The following is a 20906-nucleotide window of genomic DNA, read 5'->3' on the forward strand; positions in this document are numbered from 1 at the left end:
CCGCGGGTCCTCCGCCACCCCGGTTCCAAGGTTTTCCCCTCCCTTCCCAGGTCCCGAGCCGGAGGGTTAACGCTCCGCCCCTCCCGTCTCCCACACCCCGGGGGCCCAACTCGACCATGAATGGGTGCTTGACCTCACGTCCCGCAGCCCCCCTGGACTGGGCCCTCTCCTGCGTGGGGACACGGTGACGGAGCAGCTGAACACCCTCACCGGCTTCGGGGCCCCCGCAGGCTGGGCCGGCTCTCCGGCCGCCCCCCGCCCTGCTCCTCACGACACACCCCGCGGACGCCAGGTGACAGGGCCCCCCCGGCCGAGGTAGGTGGAGATTTTACGGGCCCGGCAAGGCCCTTCCGCCGGAAAGGGTGTGCGGAGCAGACGGCTGGGGGGCGCCAGGGGAGTGGTCCTCACGCTCACTACAGCCTCCCTGGAAGCGGGGCCACACCTCCCCACAACGAGCTCCCTACCCCCAACCAACACAAAGTCCTGGGTGTTTTGTGTTTTTTTTCTCTTTGTATTAAAAAATAACAACAGACACAATATCAAAAACACATATGCCATCGGTAGAGGGTACAGCTGAGAACACCTGGGTCCCACCTGAGGGGCAGCACCAGGGACTCCATGGTCCACCAACCTCCCCCACCCCGGAGCAGCTAGGGGTTTGGACCGCTGGCCCTCTCCCTCCCCTCTAGGGAGGAGGTGGGAGAAGGGGCTGTCTCCCCCAATAAATAAGTGCAGCCCCAACCCTCAGGGACCGGGACTCGGGCTGAGCCGGGACTTGGAGAGACCACTTGAGCAGCTTGTCAGCAACCTTGTCCAAGGGAAGGAAGAGCTCCTCACCAGAGGTGGGAGACGCGGCTTCTCTGGGCTGGGCTGACGAATCCCCCCGCCCCGTCTCTACCCTCAGAAGCAGGAGGCATCCCCTGGATCCCGGGCTGCTGATGGGGGTCCCGCCCCCTACGTGGGAGAAGCTGGGGCAGTTTCCTATTGGTTGGTCCAGCCACATCTGAGTTCTGAGAGGTGGAACACGGGAGAAGGAAGCTTCTCATGCACTGCCGGAGGGGGCCCCCAAACGTGGTCTAGCTGGTGCCATTTTCTGTTGCGGCTAAGGCTGGACTGGGTGAGCTCCCACCTTGTTCCTCCTCCTCCATGGCCAGGTCCTGAGAGCTGGAGACCCTGGTCCCAGCTTGAGCCTGGGCCTCTTCTCCGCCCTCACCTTCAGCACCCCCGCCCCCACCCTCGCCTCCGCCCTCCTCCATAGGCTCCAGTCCCAGTCCATCCAGTTCCGAGAAGAGGGGGTCATCCGGGTGGCCGGGGTCTTGGGTGCTACTACCGCAATCCACACAGGCCTTGGAGGGAGAAAGGGGACGAGTGGGGCGAGGTTCTCCCTGCTACCCTGCCACCCCAGCTCCCCTTGTGTCTCCCCCCACCCCCCAGGATTACTTCCCAAAATCTCCTCCCAAAGAAAGACTCGTCCACACAGATGCACGCGGGCCAACGAGATTGGAAAGTGTACCGTACCCTGTATCTAGACCCCACTGGGACACGGTCCCAATGTCCGTCACAGAGGATCGGCCCAGAAGGCGTCTACAAAGACTCGTGGGGTTAAATGCTGTCCAACCCACCAGCAAACCGTGCAACCACCATCCTTCAGAATGAGCCACCCGAGGACAAGGAGGGGATCCGCTCCCCCCCCCGCCCCCGCCCCGATCCTCTCTTCTCCCTCCGGGCCCAGACTTCTCTCACCATCACATCGAGGGCCCGAGGCAGCTGACCCTTCCGGACCCAGGAATGCACGGCACCCAGTTCCCTGCGCTGGTCCTCTGAGAACCGAGGCTGCTGCTTCTGCATGGCCCGGAGCCGCTCCCGGTCCTGCTTCAGCACAGAGGCCATGTCCCTGCCCGGGGAAGGGGTTCCGACGACAGAGGCTGGGAGCCGGGGCCAGAGCCCAGCGGCTACTGTCCTCCCCACCCACGGCCTCCCGCTCCTCCTCTCAACCAGGGCTCTGGGCGTTCGGGGCTTCCGAGACCAGGAAAGCTTGTGCCCGGCCTGGCTGTGCCAGGGCAGAGCCAGCCCCCCCACCCCGAAAAGAAAACCCCAAGCTCGGTGGGAAGTGCGGGTGGACCAGCACACCTCCCTCTGACGGGGGGGCAGCGGGGGCCTCCGAACCTGCTCACCTGGACGGCACCTGGTAGGTCATCATGACGCGCTGGTCGGCATTGGCCATGAGCAGCCAGATGGGATCCTGGAGCACGTACTTAATGACCTGGTCCCCGGGCTCAGCCCCAGCCTGGGCAGCCCCGGCTTCGGCCTCCGAAGAGTCGATGCTGCCGAAGTACTTGCTCGTGTGGCTGCTCTGACTGCTGCCTGCGAAGCAGGGGGCAGGGGGGCCCCAGAGTCAGGCCGCTGCCCCCCCCAGGGCCTCCCACGCCCTCCCTCAAGGCCATGTCTGCAGCCCACTGGGCCCAGGCTGCTCAGCTAAGGGCGGGGGGCGGGGGGGGGCTGGCCTCCCAGCGTGCCCCGTCAGGGTCGTACCCTGGGGGCCCCGGGGTGGGGGGCACTCACGTGTGATGCTGGCTGAAGTGCTGCCTCCCTCATGGGAGCCTGAACCGGACCCAGAGCCCAGGCCGGAGCCTAGGGAGCCTGAGGCAGCGGAGCCCGTGCCGGACCGAGAGTCCTCCTGTAGCAGCAACTCCAGCAGGTCACTGGAGCCCGACAGCGCGTCCTGGTTGGAGGACTCTGTCACCTCCACCTGTGGGGGGGCAAGGGGAACAGGGCGGGATTAAGGGATCAACAGCCAGGCTTCGTGTCAACTGCTTCCACTGGCTGGGGGGACCCACCCAACCCCAGTGGTCTCTGTCCCCACTCCACGACAGTGGGGGCCGGGACAAGAGGGGAGAAGAGGAGGGGTGGGACGCCAGGCCCGTCCCAGGAGGCCGATGCGCTCCCCAAAGTTCTGGGGATGTGTCCTCCCCACCTGTCAGACAGACAGGATTGTCCCCACTCCACGGATGAGGCGGCGGGTTTCTGCCTCATTCAGAAACTCAGCTGGGGCCCCCCCACCCCACGACACCATCTTCTGGAGGGCACGGGGCGGGGAGGAGCGTGAGCAGGAAGAGCAGCAAGGGGAAGGGGGGGCTGTGTGGGGGCTGCTAAGAGGATGCAGGGGATCCATGCTCACCAATCTGGCCTCTGGCTCAGCGGCCTCCTCACTGGGAGGCGGGGGCCCAGCACTGCTCCCAGCGCCCCCTGCAACAGCACCCCCTTCAACACGGGGGGGCTCCTCAAGCTGCAGCAGATTCAGCTGGAGTGGGGAGCTGCATCTCGAGTTGAAGAGCGGAGAGTCCGGCCCGCGGGGAGGGCTGGGGGGCGGCGGGGGCAGGGACGGAGAAGGGGAGTGGGAGGCGGGGGTAGGAGGCCCTTCGGCGGGGGTCTGGGCTACCCCATAGGAATAGCTGGGTGGGGCAGGGAACAGATAGTTAGGGAGCACCAAGGCTACCATGGGGGTCACCAGCGGGGCAGGGAAAGCTGCAGGGGGCCCAGCTGTGGGGGCAGAGGGGAGAGGCTGCGGGCCTCCTCGCGGGGAGAACACTGGGAGAGGGTAGGACTGGACCACAGCTGGGAAGGGAGTAGTGGCTGGTGGGGGGGGCCAGGGGGTCGAGGGTGACACAGGCGATGGGTGGGAGCCATAGCAGGGGGCTTCGGCCCGGGGGGTCTGGTGGTGGCGGGAGCGCTTGGCTTTGGATCGGCAGTGGTGTCGGCGACCAGGGGGTGCGGGGCCGTGGTGGCAGCCTGTGGGGAGAGACGAGGGTTAGTGAGGGCCTCAACCTGGGGGTGAGCGTCCCTGCCCCGCCCCCCACGCTGCCCTGCCACTCTGACCCAGGACAGGGCAGGAGAAGGCCCTGGAGAGAACTGGCCTCCAGGCTGCCCAGATCAAGGGGGGCCTCTTGGGAGGAGAGAGAACCTTCAGGGAAGAATCACAGGAGGCAGGGCCAGGGGGGTTTATTGCACAAGGAGCCAGGACAAGTAAAGTTACAAGTGGGGCGGAGCTGGGGGCGCACAGAAGGCGGGGGCACGGTGGCCGATGGGAGGAAGCAGGGTGGGTCCGAGGACGAGCAGGCAGGCGGCTCCGGTCCCTCCACCAGACTCCCACAGCCTGGGCGCTCCTCCTGCAGGTCGAGGCCGCGCTCGGCCTAGCTCGAGTGACGAGGTGGGTGGGAGAGCCCAGTCCTGCATCCTGCGTCCTGCAGGGAGCCTCTCTCAGGCACCTGGAGGGCGGACATCCTGCCCTTGAAGCCCCGACCCCAGCGGGAGTTGTCCCGGCTCGCCTGGCCCCTGTCCGGCCAGGAGTCTGTACGGGTCTCTTAACCGGCGACACCTCGGTCGGAAGCAGCCGTACTTGAGCCCCGGCCCCCAAGCTGGGCTACAAACAGCTTACCTGGAACCGAGCACCTCCGCCTGCCCGTCTCAGTGCCAGCCCCCCAGGCTGCCCTCCTCTGGCTGCAGCCCGGAACCCTGGCCTACTGGGGAGAGTCTAGCCGGGGGCCTGTCCCTACGCACGGCCCTGGTGGTGGAGGCCGCCCCAGCCTGGGTCCCTGCAGCAGGAACCTCTCCCTCAAGCACCCCCTGCCCCCACCCCCCTCCCCGGACAGTCTGGTCCTGGCCCGGGCAGAGGACAAAGCTCAGGGATGTCCCGGGTGGCTACCTCGCTCGCCAGGGGCCAGGGGGGCCGGGGAGGAGCCGTCGAGCGCCCGCAGTCGGCTGAGGTCTCGGAAGCGGCTGAGGAAGGCCTGCTCCTCCTTCTGTGTGTGCAGGGACAGCACGGCCTTGGTCAGGCCCACCGGGCGGTAGGCGTCTGGGGCGGGGTCGGGGGCTACCGTGGGGCTGGGGGCTGGGCTGGCGGCTGGGCCTGGAGCCAGGCCAGGCAGGTCCTCCATCATGATGATGTCTGAGAAAGGGGAGACAGGGGGTGGGGGGGGGTCATTGGGATCCCCTCAGGGGTTCCCACAGCCACACCACACCCTGCCCCTCCAGCAGCCCAGCCTGGGCCCCGGGTGCATCTCCGGGCCTCCTCCCCGCTGAGACCTGGTTCTGGGCCCTCTTCCCATCCCCCGGGTGAGAGAGGATACTGAGTCCCCTCCAGCGACAGTACCCCAAGATGACCCCCTAGGACTGTCCTTGGGAAGGCAAGCTCAGTCGTCGCCCTCCCCTCACACACTCTCCAGGGCAATGCCCAAAGCCCCTTTGGGGGGGTTTTCTGACACTCTGTGGTCCGCACCTGGGGCTTGAACCCCTCCCCACCCCAGGCTCTGTGTGCCTGCTGACAGGAAGAACAGGAAAAACAAGGCGCCAGAGGCTGGAGAGATGGACAGCAAGAGGCAACAGCCCCGAGCTAGGATGGGGGCCTCTTTCTCTCCGCAGGGGCCAGAGGGAAGGAAAAGGCAGGGGGAGGGAGCGGTGGCTGCGGCACCGAGTGGAACCCCCTCACTGCGCGCCCGTACCCGACTCCGGGGGCTTCTTGTCTCCCACATGGACGATGGTAGAGCTGAAGCTACACTGGCTGGTGATGGACACCACGCTCTCTGCCTTATTGGCCAGGGCGAGCGGGCTCAGGGTGCCTGCCACCACTGGCTCCTTCTGAGGGCCGGCCCCCTCCCCGCGCAGCACCACCGATGGATCTGTGCGGAGAGACGGCGCCAGTTACCACTGGGAGGTCCCTGGGGGGGGGGGGGGGCCAGGAGTCTGCAAATCAGAAGGCCTGGAGGGGAACAGGGCAGAGTAAGGTGGGGGCCCCAAAGGCAGAAGTGTGGAGACGGGGCCAGTGGGCCAGGACAGGACCCGCCGGGTCTTTACCTTTCTTGGCCCCCAAAGGGACCGGACCCGTCCTCTGCTTGTCCTCGTCCGAGGCCGAGGATGTGGTGCAGGAGGAAGAGGCACACTTCCGCTTGGTCGTGCTGGGGATGTTGCAGCTCTCCAGGTACCTGGCGGGGGACCAGAGGACATGAGGGCAGGGCCTGGGGTGGGGTGGGGCCGGGCCCAAGTGGGAGACGGTTCCCAGGTGGCCTTACCTGAGGATGCTGTCCAGGCAGTTGATCTGCTGGTAGGAACAACTGGAGGCTTCTTTCCTCTCAGCCTCATCTGGGGTCAGGGTGAGTGGGGCCTGGTCGGGAGCAGGGACCACTTCCAGTTCTGGGTCTGGGGACTGGCAGGAAAGGGTCTTGGCCTTGAATGTGCCTGTAGCTGGGCCAAGGAGAGAAAAGGGAGAGACGAACTCCTCTGGGTTAGGGCGAAAGTCATGGGGCCCCCAGGTGTCATTCCTCACCCGCACCCTCACCCACTGACCAGGGAGGCGGGGCCGGGGTGGAGGCCGGGCGCGGGACTCAATGAAAACCTGCTGCCCCTGATGCTTCACCAGATGCACGTCCTTACAGATCTGCTGGAACGTCACCTGTGGGACAGAGCAGGCCAGCACTGGGGGCGTGTGACCAGTGTCAGAGGCCCAGGGCGCAGAGCAATGACAGGTGCTCAGCAGGCAGGCGTGCAGGGCACAGCAAGAGCGGGAGGAGAAGGAAAAGGCACCTGCCCAAGCTGATTCTGACAGCACCAGGGGAATGCCGGCCTAGGGGGCGAAGCGGAAGACGGACACTCACCGGCGCAGGAGGCCCAGGCCCCTCGGCATCACCCCCGTTGCTGTCACTGGAGGAGCCAGGGCTGAGGAGAGGGCCCGGGGAAGCGATGGCGCCCACTCCACAGAGCCCCGTGGGACTGGGGCTGTGCACGGGCTGAGGCAGGCGGAGAAGGGGTTAGATGTCTCAGCCCTGCTCCCAGCCCTGCCTCCTCGCCAAGCCCCACCCCTCCACAGTCACCTGTAACAGCAGCCGGTGGATCTGCTCCGAGAGTTCCTGGATGTCCGAGTCCAGAGACAGAGCTGGGCGGGGGGCCGGTGGGGTGAACACATCCTCGTTCAGGGGTGCCCTGCAGGGTGGGGAAGGGGACGCTGAGACCGCCCCCTGCCGCACAGACCCAGCCCACACGGCCGGCTCTGGGGCAAGGCCCACTTACGTGCGGACTTTGTGGCGGCCCAAGACAAAGGCCACCTTGCGGCTCCAGGGGTGCACGAAGCCAGCCCAGCTGGTGTCCATGGTGACATACTCGCCATTCCGGGCACAGAAGCGGATAGGGGAGTGGTCAAAGGGCTGGCCCGCCAGCTGCAGGACTGAGGGAGCGGGAAACGAGGGGGGTCAGCAGGAGGGAGAGCCGGGGAAAGCAGAGGGCCACGCCCTGAGGACCCAAGAGACCAAGGCCCACAGAGGTACGACCACAAGCACAGCCATGGAGAAGCCCCGCAGACAGCCAGGAAGGGAGAGCAGGAGAAAGAGGACTCACTCTTCTTGTGGATGGCCAGCATGAGGGGTCGGTCCTCAGGATGCAGGAACAGGAGCACTGGTGCCCCCAGGAGGTCCTGGGGGAGGTAGCCCAGCAGCGGGGCGGCCCTGAAAAGGGAGGTGGCATCAGAGTAGCCAAGGCCTCCGCCCCAGCCACCCCCATTTTTCCTCCAGGTCCTGAGCTCACCTTTCATCCACATCCTGGAAGAGGCAGCTAGGTGTGTGCCGAGTGGTGAAGATCCTCTTGTCGGGGGGGATCCGGGGAGCTGAGCACAGCAAGTGTAGCCATTGGTTTTTTGTTTTGGGGGGATTTTTTTTGGCCATTGGGTTTTATCCAGAATGGTCCAGCTTCTCTGCCCGCCCCCCCACACACACCATCTCGGGCCCAAGTGGGCTGGCAATCCTCCCCACGGCTCTGCCCAGGGCCGTCTAGCCTACAGAGATGGTCTGGACCATTCTCCTACCCCACAGCAAGCATGAAACTGAGAATCAAAGCAGTCTCCTTTCCCCACTCCTAGTTCAGGGTGCTTATCCAATACTCCCTCTAAAAATGGGCTCAAACCTTCATCCTTTTTTGTTTTGTTTTGTTCTTTTTTTAAAGATTTTATTTATTTATTTGACAAAGACAGACACAGCGAGAGAGGGAACACAAGCAGGGGGAGTGGGAGAGGGAGAAGCAGGCTTCCCACTGAGCAGAGAGCCCGATGTGGGGCTCGATCCCAGGTCATGACCTGAGCCGAAGGCAGACGCTTAACGACTGAGCCACCCAGGCGCCCCTCAAACCTTCATCCTTACCATACCTTCTCTGTTCCAAAATTCTTAAGGGCTGAGATATGCCTCCCAGACTCTCATCCTGCCTCTCCCCTAGCCTAGAGAAATCACCCTTCCTCCTACCCCCTGCCAGGCCAGGCCCGATGCCTACACACCTTCGTAACCCGAGTGGATGCGCTCTGCGATGAGCAGGCAGCATGGCTGTGCCGGGGCCCCATCTGAGACCCGGATCTTGGTCACGTATGGCGTGAGGCGGAATGGCTGGTACCGAGGCCCTGAATCCCGGTCAGGACCTCCTCTAGCAAGGGAGAGGAAGAGGCATTAGTGACTGGGTAGAGAGCCACCCACCCTGCACCTCAAGGTCACAACCCACACAGCAAAGAGGCAGGAGAGTGGAAGGTAGGAGGGGGTCTGCTCCCACTTCCCCCACCTACCTGATACGGCAGAAGACAGACTTCTCCTGGGTGAAGTCCTTGAGGCCTGAACCTAGAACAGACCAGAAAGGCACTAAGAACAGCCCCCCCACCCCACCCTGGGCTAACAAGAACCCGGCGAGGAAGAGCTGGGGTCCCCTGGTCCCTCACAGCAGCAGCTTCCGGGGACTGCTTGGGGACCTCACCTGCTGAGGTCCCAGCGCCCCAGGTGGGCAGCCGAGACGGGGCAGTGGAACCATAGAAGACGCCCACATCCTGGGGAGCCAGGAGCTCTGAGAAGCGGGCGCCCCGGAACACATCCCGTTTGCAGCGGAGGAGGACACCCGCCTGCTCCGAAATGTAGACGATGCGGCCTGTCAGGAAGGAGACAGCCACGGAGAAGGTATCCTAGGCGGGAAAGCGGGGACAAAAGTCGAATCGGGAGCCGCGCGCGTGGGGGGCGGGGCTGCCTCGGGACCAGGAGGCCGGGCTGCGGCTGACCTGGTTGCGCAGCGTATACTCGGACGTGATATGCTCCAGCTCCTCCAGGGTGTAGGTGGACATGTCCATGGCACAAGGCTCGCCCTCCTCCAGGCTCCACTGCTGGTAGTATTCCTGGTTGGCTGCAGGGTGCAGGCGGTGAGGCGTCTGCGGAGGAGCCTGCCCCACCGCCGCAGCCCAGGACCGGCCGGGCCGTCCCCGGAAGCACCACTCACCCTGCACCTGCTTGACACAGGCCAGAGCGTACTGGAGCGTGGCCAGGGTCCCAGAGCGGCCCTTGCCCCGGCGCTCGGGCGGCAGCCGAAGCTTGAGCTCCCGCAGAGCCGTCATGAGCTCCTTCTGGGTCCTCGCCCGGGCTGACTGTTCACTGCTGCAGGGCCCACAGGGAGGGAGGGGGTAGAGCCATGAGCCCCAGATCGTGGCCCAGGCCCCCCAGCCTTGTCCTCTGGCCCTCAACCCCACGAACCTGCAGCCACTGGTAGACGGGTTGTCCTGTTCGGAGCTGGCACTCAGGAGGCTGTAGGCAATGGAACTGCTGGGTGGGGACGGACTCTGAGAGTTCGTGCTAGGGGAGAAGCAACGGGCCCAAGATGAGAAAGCGGCCAGCAGCATGGGCCTGTCCTGTAGCTCAGCCTGCTCCCAAGACTACTCCCGGACCCTGCACCACACATCCATACGCACCTCTTGCTGCTCTCAGTGGTCTCCAGCAGGGCTGAGTCCTTGCCATTGCCGGAAGAAGAGCTGTGTGAGCTCCTCTGAGATGCGCCGCGGGACTCGGGCCCATTAGATTCATTGCCGCTGGATCCATTGCTGTTGGCATCTGTGTCATCAGCCAGGCTGGGGCCAGGGCAAGACCGGCGCTGCGGAGGCCCAGGGGATGGGGCTCCTCCGGGGCAAAAGGTTTCCCCCGGCCCGGGGTCCCCTGCCCCATCAGCCCCTTCTAAAGGGCCACTCATGTCTGAGCCATGGGGAGGGCAGGAAGAAAACACGGAAGGCGGAGAGGCCACCACGGGGGCACACAGGGGGCCGGGCGCCCTGGTTTGGGGGAGTGAGGTGGGAGATCCAAGCCTTTGCGGATTGAGAAGTTCGATCACGGGCAGTACCTGGACGGGGAGACCAAAGAAGGAGGGCTTGGAGAAGGGTGAGCTGTTAACTTTACAGCACCGGCCGGCTTCACTCAGACCTCCCCTGTCTGACCCCACGCCCCTAGGACCCAGGCTTCCCACAGCGAGCCTGGGCAAGTTCTGTGTCCTATCCCGGGAGAGGGGCTGCAGGTGGGAAGGGGCCTCTCTCGGCCCTTCCTCCACGTCCCCTGCCAACGTGGCCTGGGAAAACAGAGACTGAGCAGACGAGAACCAGAGCCCGGGCGCTTCCCATCCCCAAATTCCCACCAGGCCCCCAATCCGCCCGGGACTCCAAGGCCGCGGAGCAGGGGGTATGCCCGGCACCGCCTATATTTAAGCCTTCAGGCTAATTTTATCCGGGGGCGGTGCCACCCCCGCTGCACATGCGCACGGACATGCGCGGCCCCACCACGCGCTTCCGCCGCCGCCGCGGTCGCCAGGGAAACCGACGTCAGCAGCTGAGCTCAGCGGTTGCTGGAGGGACCACAGGAGGCCGGGAAGGGCGACCCCTCCCCCATTTCCCGACGGAGCCGAGGATCGACCCACTCCCACAGCGGCGGGCGCGGCCGCGGGTCGCCCACCTCTAATACACCCTCCGGCCCTGGAGGGCCCGGTGGCCGTAGGAAGGGCGACCCATCGGGTTTCCAGGGGCTGGCCTCGCTCCCCGGGGCAAAACACAACCGCCACCGCCCTCCGCGCAAAAGCTCCCCAGCCTGGCGCTCGCCTGGATCCCAGTCATTCTGGTCAAGACGACACAGCCTGTCCTTCTCCGGCCCCTGCACCCTCTCCCGACCCCCAGGTGCCAAGGCGGCACCTGCCATTGTCAGAGACTCGGGAATCCTCTTTCCTCAGTCCTCTACTTTTCTAGATCCCACCCCACCCCCATCCGAAGCGGACACACTCAGCTGTGAGCAAGGGACACACAACCGCCAGCGGATAGTTCTTCCCCTACTCCTCGTCCAACCCCACACACACCCCCCCCCCCCCCCCCCCCCCCCCATCCCCGGAGCATTTTCTGAGCTCCAGTAGAAAAAGGAAGGCTGTGGCAACAGCAGGAACTAGCGCCGGGAACGGGATGTTCCAGCCTGAACCAGGCTTACATCACGGCCGGCGCGGGGCCAGGCACTGGAGGGGGGAGCGCGGGGAGCGCGGAAAGCCCGAAGGGGTCCTGGTGCCGGGGCAAAACCAGGGGCCCCCGAGTGACAAGAAAGGCGGCGGGGGCCTGCCTGCCGAGGGTCGGGCGTTGGGCCGGGGGAGCTGGGAGGAGAGGTCAAGGCTGGAGGTAAGGTAAGCGGATCAGGAGTGCGGACAGCGGGTGCAGGGTTGCGAGCAACACCTACGTTCCCGACGGCAGAGCGGGGGTGGACAGCGGCAAGGAAGGCGGATTACCGGTGCGCCGGCAGAGCGCCAGGGCCCAGAGCGGCGCCTCAGGCTGGAAGTGGCGGCGGTCCGACTTGGGGCGGGAGACCGGTCCCCGGGTGGCCCTGGAGATGCCTACCTGGCCGCGCGAGCGCCCTCCGGCCGCCGGCCCGCCGCCGTTGCAGCCCTCAGCCGAGTGGAAGCTTCGCGGGGCCAGGAGGCGGGTTGCATAATGCCAGGCACTGCCCCTCATTGGCTTCCTGCCGGCGGAGCCGCAGGCCCCGCCCCCGATTGGCTGGGGGATCCCGGGCCGGCCCCTGATTGGCTACCGGCCCCTACTGAGGTCAGGGCTGTGTCACACACACGGGCGCACGTGGACCTGGGTGCTGGCGCTGGGCTGAAGGGCCCCAGACACCACCACGCAGCCAACGGGCGCAGGACGCCTTGCACAGTGAATAATGGGAGGGCGGAGAGGGGAGATAAGCTGCCCTTCTTCGGGCAAAATGCCGGGGCCACGGTAGGTGCTTAAGAGAGGTCTACTTCCTGGACCGTCAGCCCTACAGAACAGAACACCTTGGCCTTGCCAGAGGTGGGGGAAAGGAATGCTGACCCTTGGGGGGTGGGCCAGGTTGGATGAGATGGCTGGTCCCTTGGGAGGACGGGGACACACAAAGAAACCCAGCCTGGCCTCTCCTGGGTTCCTCGCCCCAGCCTTGTCATCACAATAAAGCCATTTTATCCAGCCCCTTCCTCTAACACTTCAAATCCTGTGGACAGCCAGGAGGATGGCAATTGAGGATCCCCGCGTGACAGGGGGTGGAGTGCAGGGGAGGATGCAGACAACAGAAGGGGCAGCCAGGGCCAATAAGGGCTGTGAAGGGAAACAATGCTAGGTGCTTCTGTACCCAATCAGAGAAAATGTCTCCGGGCAGCCTACGTGGTGACTAGCGCTGCTTCGCTCTTGAAGATGCGGCCACCCACACTTAGGGCCGCCCCAAATGTGGGGGCCAGGAAGCCAGGACTACAGGGGGAACCTAGGGGGTGGCTGAGGGAAGAGACCAACTGGGACCCTGGAGAGACAGGTGGGGTGGCAAGGGCTTCAGATCCCCAGCCCTAGGACAAGAGAAAGCCGAGGACCTCATCTGTCACCTCACTGCATTTCTCAGTCCCCAGGACAGAACCTGACACACCGTGGGTGATCAGTAAATACGGTGATTTTGTTGTTAACAAGGATAGATAAGGGAGGGGAAGGGGCCTCAGCCATGGAGAAGGTGCTGGAAATTATGCTTTTTGTAAAGGGGAGAGGAGCAGAACCCTGAGTCCTAATTGGGGGAAATACAGTGCCGGGCTGAGCTGGGGGGGAACTGCAGTGACACAGACCCCTCCATCTAAGAGGGCTGTGAGCAGTTCCTCTCAGGGCTCCGCGATAACGTGGGTGGCGAGTGAAGAGGCCCCCAAGCTGATGCTGACATAATCAGCTGTGGGTGCACTCCCTCACTGTCACGGGGCCTAAGCTTTCCTTAACAATGGTGTTCCCCGTGGAGGGGCCCGGGGGAGGGATCTGTGGAAAAGCTGGGGCACAGGGATGTCATAAAATAACCCAGAAAAAAACCAAAGCAAGAAAACACAGGAAACAAAGGATTCAGGAGCCTGGATTCTCAGTCTCATCCTTGGAAATGGCCCCCCAACTCATAGACTGTGGTCCCTTCCCTTGTCTCATTTTCAGACCCCTCTCCTCTGGAAACAGGGTTTTTCTTCCTCCCGGGTTCTCCTCTGGGGTCTAGGTGTGATCTCCGCGGACACAGGCAGTCCGTGCTCTCTCACCCCCCACCTCTAGGTCTGTGCTTTGCATAGACAAAGGGGTCGAGCGCTCCTGCAGCGCCCACCTGCTCTCAAGGCCCCGGCTGTCCTGCCTCACAGTCCCCACAGTAACCAGGCCCTGCTGCCGTCAATGGAGGCGAGGGGGCGGGAGGGAGCGGTGACGTCAAAGCGGAGGAAGAGGGCGGAGCAAGGCAGCCGGGGAATGTGGGACAGGGAGGCTGGAGAGGCAGCGGTTTGGGAGGCGGCCAGCCGGAGAGGGCGGCGGCCAGCGCACTTGGGAACATCATGTACTCTTGGCTGGTGGCCCAGGACATGCACCCAGACTGGGCGCCTCCCCCAACCAAAGACAGCCGTCCTGTCCTACAGCCAGGGATTCCTGGAGAGAGGATTAGGAGGAAGGGGTCCCCCGCCACCGCGCCTGGCTCTCTTCTCCAGATTCGCATCCGCCCTCCCCTCGGCTTGCTCCTGCATTTCCTGGCACTGGCTTCCCCCTTCTCCCAAACTGTACACATCTGCTGGCCCAATCCCAAAGAGCTGGGGCGGGGACGCTGGAGGCCCAGGTTCTGCGAGAGAACACGCACCTTTGCTCCTTCCCAGAGGCCCCCTCAGAGCTGGAATCTCCTGTTACTATGGCAGCAAAGAGATGGAGGAGGGGCAGGGAGACGAATGGGTGTAGGACGAGGAAATCGAACTGGGACAGAGCAAGTGGCACAGCTCGGGGCCTGGATCCTGGGAGAGGAATGAAAGGGTGGAATGAGGTTTTGGGCTGGTGCCTGACGACCAGAAGGCCCAGGAAGAGGGAAATGAGGAGGGAGTCACCGAAACTTGCAGAAACACTTGAGAATGTGAGAATAGTTCCCAACCACAGCACTCCTGTCACTGTTGTTTTGAGATCCTATAGCCTTTTTTTTTTTTTTTAGCTAAAAGCAAAACAAAACAAAAAACATTAAACCATAACCCAGGCATTGCGCTAAGCACCACATATATATATTATCTTATTTAATCCCCAGAACAACCCTGGGAGATGGGTATTACCCCAATTCCACAGAACCAACGAAGGCTCAGAAGTCACTACATTTGCCTCACAATGTGTTCTTGGCTCTTAACAAGTGGAGCCCAGGGTTCAAATCTGAGCGCTGATCATGGCTTGTCATTCCGGCGTCTTACCGTTCGGGCGGGCACCTGTGCGGTGATTCCCAGCACTGGAGGATGGGCGCCTCTCAAATATCCAGCCCATTCTAAGTTTGGTGCCCGGAACACAGATCCATCCAGCCCCTCCTCTCCCTGGGCCTGGTCTCTGACGTCCAGTCTGCACTCCCCACACGCTCGCCCCGAATCATCTCAGCCCCAGTCTTCACACGCTCACAAAGTCCTTGAGATCACCCCAGCAGCCACCAGCCCCAGGGGCTTCCCAGGGGCCCCACCTGCTCACTCTTCACCGTACCCCCGGTCACTTTGCCACAGGCCTGGGTGTCTGTACAGAGAGCAGAGCTCTATCGAGAGGTTGGTGCCTCTTGGCGTCCAGGGGCTCAGGAAGACACGTGCACAGACAGTCCGCACAACCCTTCGGTCCCTCTCAGGACAGTGGCTACTCCACCTTTACTCCCAGGGATGGCTCCGAGGCTCAACCCCTCCCCTTTACACCCGAAAGAGACATCCAGAGCCATGATGCGACGGGCTCAGGGTCACACACATCATCTCACCACCCTTTCTCGAATCACCATGTCAACCCTTTCGTACCCTCCCACCTGCCCTGTCAGGGCCTCCCTCCAGCCTCAGAACACCTGAATCTTGTAAGTGCTTAACGAGCCTACCCAAACAGTAGCCAAGCACTGGAATGTCCCCCACCCACTCTCAGGGACCGCGTCCCCACACCGCCCCGGGAGCAGGGGTCTCAGCTCCCTCGGGGAGCTGACGACTTCCAAGCCCCACCCTCCCAGGACCCCTGGGCCAATCAGGGGGGTGGGGGTCCAGGCACCTAGGGCAGCGAGGAATCTGTCAGATGTCGGAGACTCCCGCCCTCGTCCCTCTGGGTCCCATTTCCCACGACCCTCAAAGCTCCCACCGCGGCGATCTTGCATTGGCACGATACCCCCGCCCCACTCCATTAACACCGCCTGGGACAGGACACACCACTCCGGAGAAGCGCACACGGGTCTCCGCCCACCCGCGAACACTCACCTTCGGCGCGCACGCACCGGCCACAGCTTCTTCCCCAGCGGGACGGCGGCGCCCGGACGAGCTCCTCCAGGCCCGCCCACCCGCCGCGCGGCCACGCCCCTCAAGCTTATTGGCCCGGGGGCCCCGACCCATGCCCCTCGCCGCGTGCGGCCGCCCGGCCCCCGCGCCGCCGCCATTGGCGCCGGCGGCCGCCGTCTTCTTCCCATTGGTCAGTCTGCCCACCCGCAGTGACAGCTCCACGTGCGAGAGGGGCCGCCCCGGCGCGTTGATTGGGAGTCTGGCCGAAAGCCACGCCCCCACCCACTTCGGAGGTTCTTATTGGCTGTGGCACGAGCCTCCGACCGGCCCGAATCCGGGACGCGAATGCCAGCCCAGCCCTTCAGAGTTTCTCATAGGCTGGGAGGTCTCGGAGCTGTTGAGGACACGTGCCGGCGGTCTCACGCGGCAACTTGTTTACCTGGAAGCTGGGGATTTTCCTTGACGACACTCTTCCCAGAGACTGCGGAGTCTGCGCAGGCGCAGCGAGGGTGACCTGCACGCAGGCGCAGATGTGAGCGGCGGTGGCGTCGGTTGGAGGAGTTTTGTGCCGAGACCCGGGCAAGCTGTCCTGGGCGTGACCAGAGCGCCCCCGGCACTGAGTCTCCGGCCCCGGGCCCCTAAAGCCCCGCGAAGCTGGAAGGGGCCGGCATTACCGGTGGAGCGGTCTTCAGATCCCAGCGCCGCGCGAGGACGATGATCATCACGGTGATGACGGCTGCCTCCGGGTGGTTCTCTGCGGACCAAGCCAGGCGCTTCTCCCAAGCCGGGAGGCCGTCTCACTACTACTCCGCCCCACAGAGACTGGGCTCCAGAGAGGTTACATAAGCTTGTCTGGATTAACACTCCAGCCAGTAATGGGGCCACGATTTAAACCCAGGCCCCCGACACGATGATAGAGGGGGCGGGTCCGAGGGCGTTCGGGAACCTCAGTAGATGAAGCGCGAGGCACACAGTGAGCCCTCGGTAAATGGGGGACATTATCATGAGGACGGCGTACCCTTTTGTAAAAGCACCCTTGGCAGTTCGGGAAACACTACGTAGGATTCACCTCCTGCTGCGGCCCGGGAAGTCGGGCTTCCAGGGCTCATCCAGCACTCCACTGACTGCTGCAGCACCTGGGGTCGGGGGTGCTAGGGGTGCCACGTTGGGGACGTCACCGGCCGGGAGGCCAAGGGACTTCAGCGTGGGGTCGAGAGTCACCAGCCCTACAACAGGGTGCAGGCCTAGCAGGCCAGCCTATGGCCGGGTCTCCCTGAGCCCATCTGCTCTGTATTTATTAACCCCTTCGGGATGCTGCCACTGCGAGAGGAACCCAGGGGGAAGAGACGTTTCGCACAAGTCGGCCATCTACTTCAGGCCTAGGAGTAAATGACCAGGGGAGCGACTGCGGAGCATCTGGGAATTAAATCAAGGGTTGGAGAGGGATCCAAGAGAGCAGGAGCATGCCTCCAGGCCCAAGCCTCGAGGCTCACCAGGCTGACACAGGGATCAAGAACACTTCCTCTTATCAGCGCCGGGCGCCCACCCGTGGCCACTTTGGGAATCACACTTTGCTCTGCCCAAGGTCAGGCCCTCCAGCAAAGCTCAGTCCATTCCAAATGCACCTTCTCAACTTTCCCGTTTCACCTGCAGATCCTATACCCTTCCCACTGGTTAAGAAAAGGTGTTAGAACACACACCAGCTGGTTACTCATTACACATTTATTGTACATTTTCACAATCTGGATGCGTCACAGAATTGGGGGCATGGGGGGAGGGAAGGGGGGGCAGGGGACACTGGGATAATATGGGGGGGTCTAGAACACAGCACCCCCACCCCCAGCATCTCTCCCTACCCTTTCACACCACAGCTTAGATCTCCCTGCTCCCCCTCCACACAGAAACCTTGAGTGTGGGGGGAAGAAAGAGTGTGGGGGGTCCCCTCCAGCAGGTTAGGGACTGCACCCTCAGACCCCTAAAATTGTGCCATTTAAAAAGACATTAGACCCTCTATCACTTCACCTAAGGAGGAGACAACTCTCTGGGCTCAACTGCCCTGGAGAGGGGCGAGAATCCCCATCTTCCAGCAAGTCCCATACACACATTGGCAGTGACTAGTACCCCCGCCCTGAATTCAGGGGGGCAGTCAGAGGAGCTGGGCAGTGATGGGAGCAACACCCCCACAAACCGGGGAGGGGAGTTTTCGGTCCAAACCCCAGCAAGGGTGGGGCCAGATTTCAGGCAGGAATTGGGGGGATTCTCTGCCCTGCCCCACTCCTCCCCAAGGCAGTGATGACCCCCCCACACACTGGCAGCCATCTCCCCCAAAAGAGTCAGATTGTGGCCAACCCCCAAACTCTCCTGGTGGGAGGAGGAGGAGGCAGATCAGGCGGATGGGAGGGAGGGAGACCCCATGGGAATGTCGGCTGAGTGCCCCACAAGAAAACTGGGGAGCAGGAATGTGGGGAGACTCCAAGTGGCAAAACTATTGGTCCATCATGACACACTGAACTCCAAGACACTTACACACCAGCTGGGGGGAGGGGGAGGAGGGGACAAGAGGTTTGGAAAATGGGGGTAGGAAGGCAAACCAGACTAGAGGGGCTAGGAGGGGGTGATTCTGGGGGCCAGAAGAGCCTGGCTCCCCAAAAGCCCAGGCTCCCACCACCTGCAAGTAATGTCATGCAAATGAAAGACTGATACAAGGACCATAGGGACTAACTCCTCAGTAAAAAAGAAACATGGGTTTAAAGAATGAAGAGCAATGGAACAAAAAAGGAGGAAACCAAAAAGGATGTCAGTATGTAAATGAATGCTAATTAACATGCTGGAAGCTCCCAGAAGACCTTGGGATTCTTAGGACCAAGTGGGGCCAGTCTCAGGGCCTCCCAAAGATGCAAAGAAGATGCACCGTGGGAGGCCTGGACAGTTGCTTTTCGTGGGTTTTTTGGTGTTTTTTTTTAATAGGGAGTGGAGGTACAGGGAAGGCCAGGGTGGGAGGAAGGATCAGCTAAATCCAAGGGAAGGAAGAGAGGAAGAGGGACTATTGCATAGCAGATGCAAATGAAGGGATTCAGGGCTGATCAGGAAGAGAGGGAAGGGGAAGGAGGAAAAGAGAGAAGAGATGGCAACCTCAGGAAGGGGTGTTAAGGACAACCGGAAAAATCTTCTAGTAATAAAACTACAAACAGACCAAATATATATAATATTATATATGTATAAATAACAGCTGGCTATTTACAGGGGGGCACACACACGGGGGGACACACACACACGGATCCAGGGGAGGGGGGCTGGAAGATATGGCTGAGAGGTGGAGGAGCGGCTGGGGATGGGGGGGAGGTGGGGAGAGGCCCTTCTCTGGGCAGGGCGGGCTCCTCAGGGGTTTAAGAGCTGAAGTAAACTGTAGAGAGGGAAAGAGAAGGACGAAGAGAGAGAGGGGAGAAAGAAAGAGAGAGAAAGCAGTGTGTCAGGCCTGGCCCTACTCCCATCCTCCCCACTCCCCAGCCCTCTCAGCCTTAGGTTCTCCATCTGTAAAGCAAGGGGCTGGACTGGTAGGTTCCGAAGTCTCTACAACTCCACGGTATGGCCTTGGGGCCACAGACTCCTAATCCTCTGGGCTCTCTGGGCCCACAAGTTCTCAAATAGTAGGGTGTTTGGCTTCCAAGCCATGTCTCAAGCCCCTGGGCCTTGCCTGCTCTCCCACTTCCCAATTCCAGGGTTCCCAGACTAAGTTTAGGCCCAAAAAGGATCCTCAAGGGAGCAGTGGGGATCTACCAGTTTTCCTGTTTCCAAAAATCTTAACAAAAGTTGCCTACAACCAGGTAAAGTGCAGGCTAAAGAACAGCAAGGTCTGGGGCTCTAGATGAATCAGAGCTGCACTGGCAGCTATATATGCTTTTTGCTGAATAGTAAAAACTAGGTTAATGACCTTCAAAACCTAGAAGGGGAAACCTCTCCAGAGAAAGGGCCCTAGCCACTCCTGCCCTACTCACCGATGATGATGATGAGGATGATGGCGCAAATCACTCCCAAGATGATCATCATCTGGGGGCGAGAGCAGGAGGGGGGGTCAGTGACAAAGACCATGACACTCCCGTTCACCCATCAGTTAGTTCTCACACCAGCCCTCTTGCATGCCTCCACCCTTACCTTGAGGTTTTTCCACCAGTATTTGCGCTTGAGCTTGGCTGCACTTGTTTCAAACTGGGAGGCCCCTGCCTGGAGTGCATCTGCACGGTCGTCCAGCTCTGACAGCTTCTGGTCCCGCTCCAGGACCTTGTCCACGTTCACCCTCATGATGTCCACCACCTGGGGGAGGGGTCCACGAGGCAGGGGGTGTGCCAAGGCCGCCTCAACGAGGGCACTCCTCAACCATGCACCCACAGAGGGAACATGCACCCCGATGTTGCCAGGCTAACATGCCAAGGACACACAGAGAACATGCCTAACACACCTGGGGACATGCAAGGAGCACACATCAGAGGCATGCTGACAGTCAGACATCGCGGATGTCAGAGCAGCACCCTCTGTGTACTGAGCCTCAAGCAGCCTGTCCATCACCCGACCACACCTGCCGGGACTGAACCGCCCCAGGCTATCAGGGCTGACTAACACCCCAGCGCCGTTCCAAATGCAAGCCGAACAGGGAAGGGGCAGGGTATGTCTTGGTCCGCAAACTCATAAACTCATCACCTCCAACCCCCGCCGGGCCCCCCCGCCGGCTTGCCAACCCCCAGGGTCCTTCCCACTGCCTCGGCCACCCCCCCCCACTCACCTCATCCACCTGGGCCTGGGTCTGCTGCAGTCTCCTGTTACTGGTGAGGTTTGGAGGGGGCGCAGGGGGGCCCCCCTCCCCAGCCGGGGCGGCAGGGGGGGCGGTGGCAGCGGTAGCCGACCTGAGGGGCAGGGTCGGATTAAGACCCGAGGCCTGGAGCCACCGACCCCGCAGCCAGGGCTCCGCCCATCCTCCTGTCCATCCCTCCGTCCCTCCCTTTCTCCTTCCCCGGAGGAAGGCCACCCGATGGGAGCCCTGGACGCCGTCCGGCCCCGCCGCCGCTTAGCTGCGTGACCTTGAATCAGACCCCCTCCCCCTCCGGGCCTCAGTTTCCCCGCCCGTCAAAGAAGGGCGACCGCAAAGACAAGGTCCGGGGTCGAGCCGAAGTGACAGGCGGCGGCGAGGCCAGGGGCCGGAGGACGCGGGGCCCGCTCGCTCCCGCGGCCACCGCCCGCGCGGCCAGCCCGGGGACGCGGCGCTCTCCAGCCGCCCGCGCGCAGTCACGGGCGCCGGCCGAACCCCGGGCGCTCCCAGACCGGCTCCCAAGGGCGGCGGCCGG

At 62.7% G+C, this 20906-nt stretch overlaps 2 protein-coding genes across 6 annotated transcripts in view; both read right to left on the reverse strand.

Annotated features, from left to right (window-relative positions):
- Positions 1-490: 490 nt before the first annotated feature.
- PER1 (period circadian regulator 1) lies at positions 491-15639 on the reverse strand. 5 transcript variants are annotated; one of them, XM_034989548.1, is made up of 23 exons: positions 11690-11783; positions 9749-10170; positions 9534-9632; positions 9283-9437; positions 9068-9189; positions 8773-8974; positions 8588-8639; positions 8309-8451; positions 7570-7648; positions 7384-7490; positions 7060-7213; positions 6864-6972; positions 6648-6779; positions 6340-6445; positions 6066-6237; positions 5851-5978; positions 5499-5675; positions 4703-4945; positions 3179-3789; positions 2563-2749; positions 2175-2364; positions 1744-1894; positions 491-1346 (listed from the first exon to the last, which is right to left on the reverse strand). In XM_034989548.1, the coding sequence occupies exons 2-23, from the start codon at positions 10021-10023 to the stop codon at positions 1077-1079; spliced, it is 3864 nt and encodes a 1287-aa protein (XP_034845439.1). In that variant the 5' UTR covers positions 10024-10170; positions 11690-11783; the 3' UTR covers positions 491-1076. The 5 variants fall into 5 exon arrangements, with proteins under 5 accessions (XP_034845439.1, XP_034845440.1, XP_034845442.1 ...); XM_034989549.1 differs by lacking the exon at positions 11690-11783 and adding an exon at positions 15553-15639 and having other exon boundaries at positions 6066-6445; XM_034989551.1 differs by lacking the exon at positions 5499-5675.
- A 1732-nt stretch (positions 15640-17371) lies between these two features.
- VAMP2 (vesicle associated membrane protein 2) overlaps positions 17372-20906 on the reverse strand; it is a 4184-nt gene continuing 649 nt past the window's right edge. Inside the window, exons 2-5 of the mRNA XM_034989301.1 lie at positions 20348-20628; positions 19723-19881; positions 19566-19617; positions 17372-18973 (exon numbers count right to left, since the gene is read on the reverse strand). Of these exons, the coding sequence (XP_034845192.1) occupies positions 18957-18973; positions 19566-19617; positions 19723-19881; positions 20348-20628 (509 nt within the window). The 3' untranslated portion in view covers positions 17372-18956. The remainder of the gene's footprint in view (positions 18974-19565; positions 19618-19722; positions 19882-20347; positions 20629-20906) is intronic.

Source organism: Mirounga leonina, unplaced genomic scaffold (assembly GCF_011800145.1).
Source record: "Mirounga leonina isolate KUSES-001 unplaced genomic scaffold, KU_Mleo_1.0 Mir_488, whole genome shotgun sequence".
NCBI lineage: Eukaryota > Metazoa > Chordata > Mammalia > Carnivora > Phocidae > Mirounga > Mirounga leonina.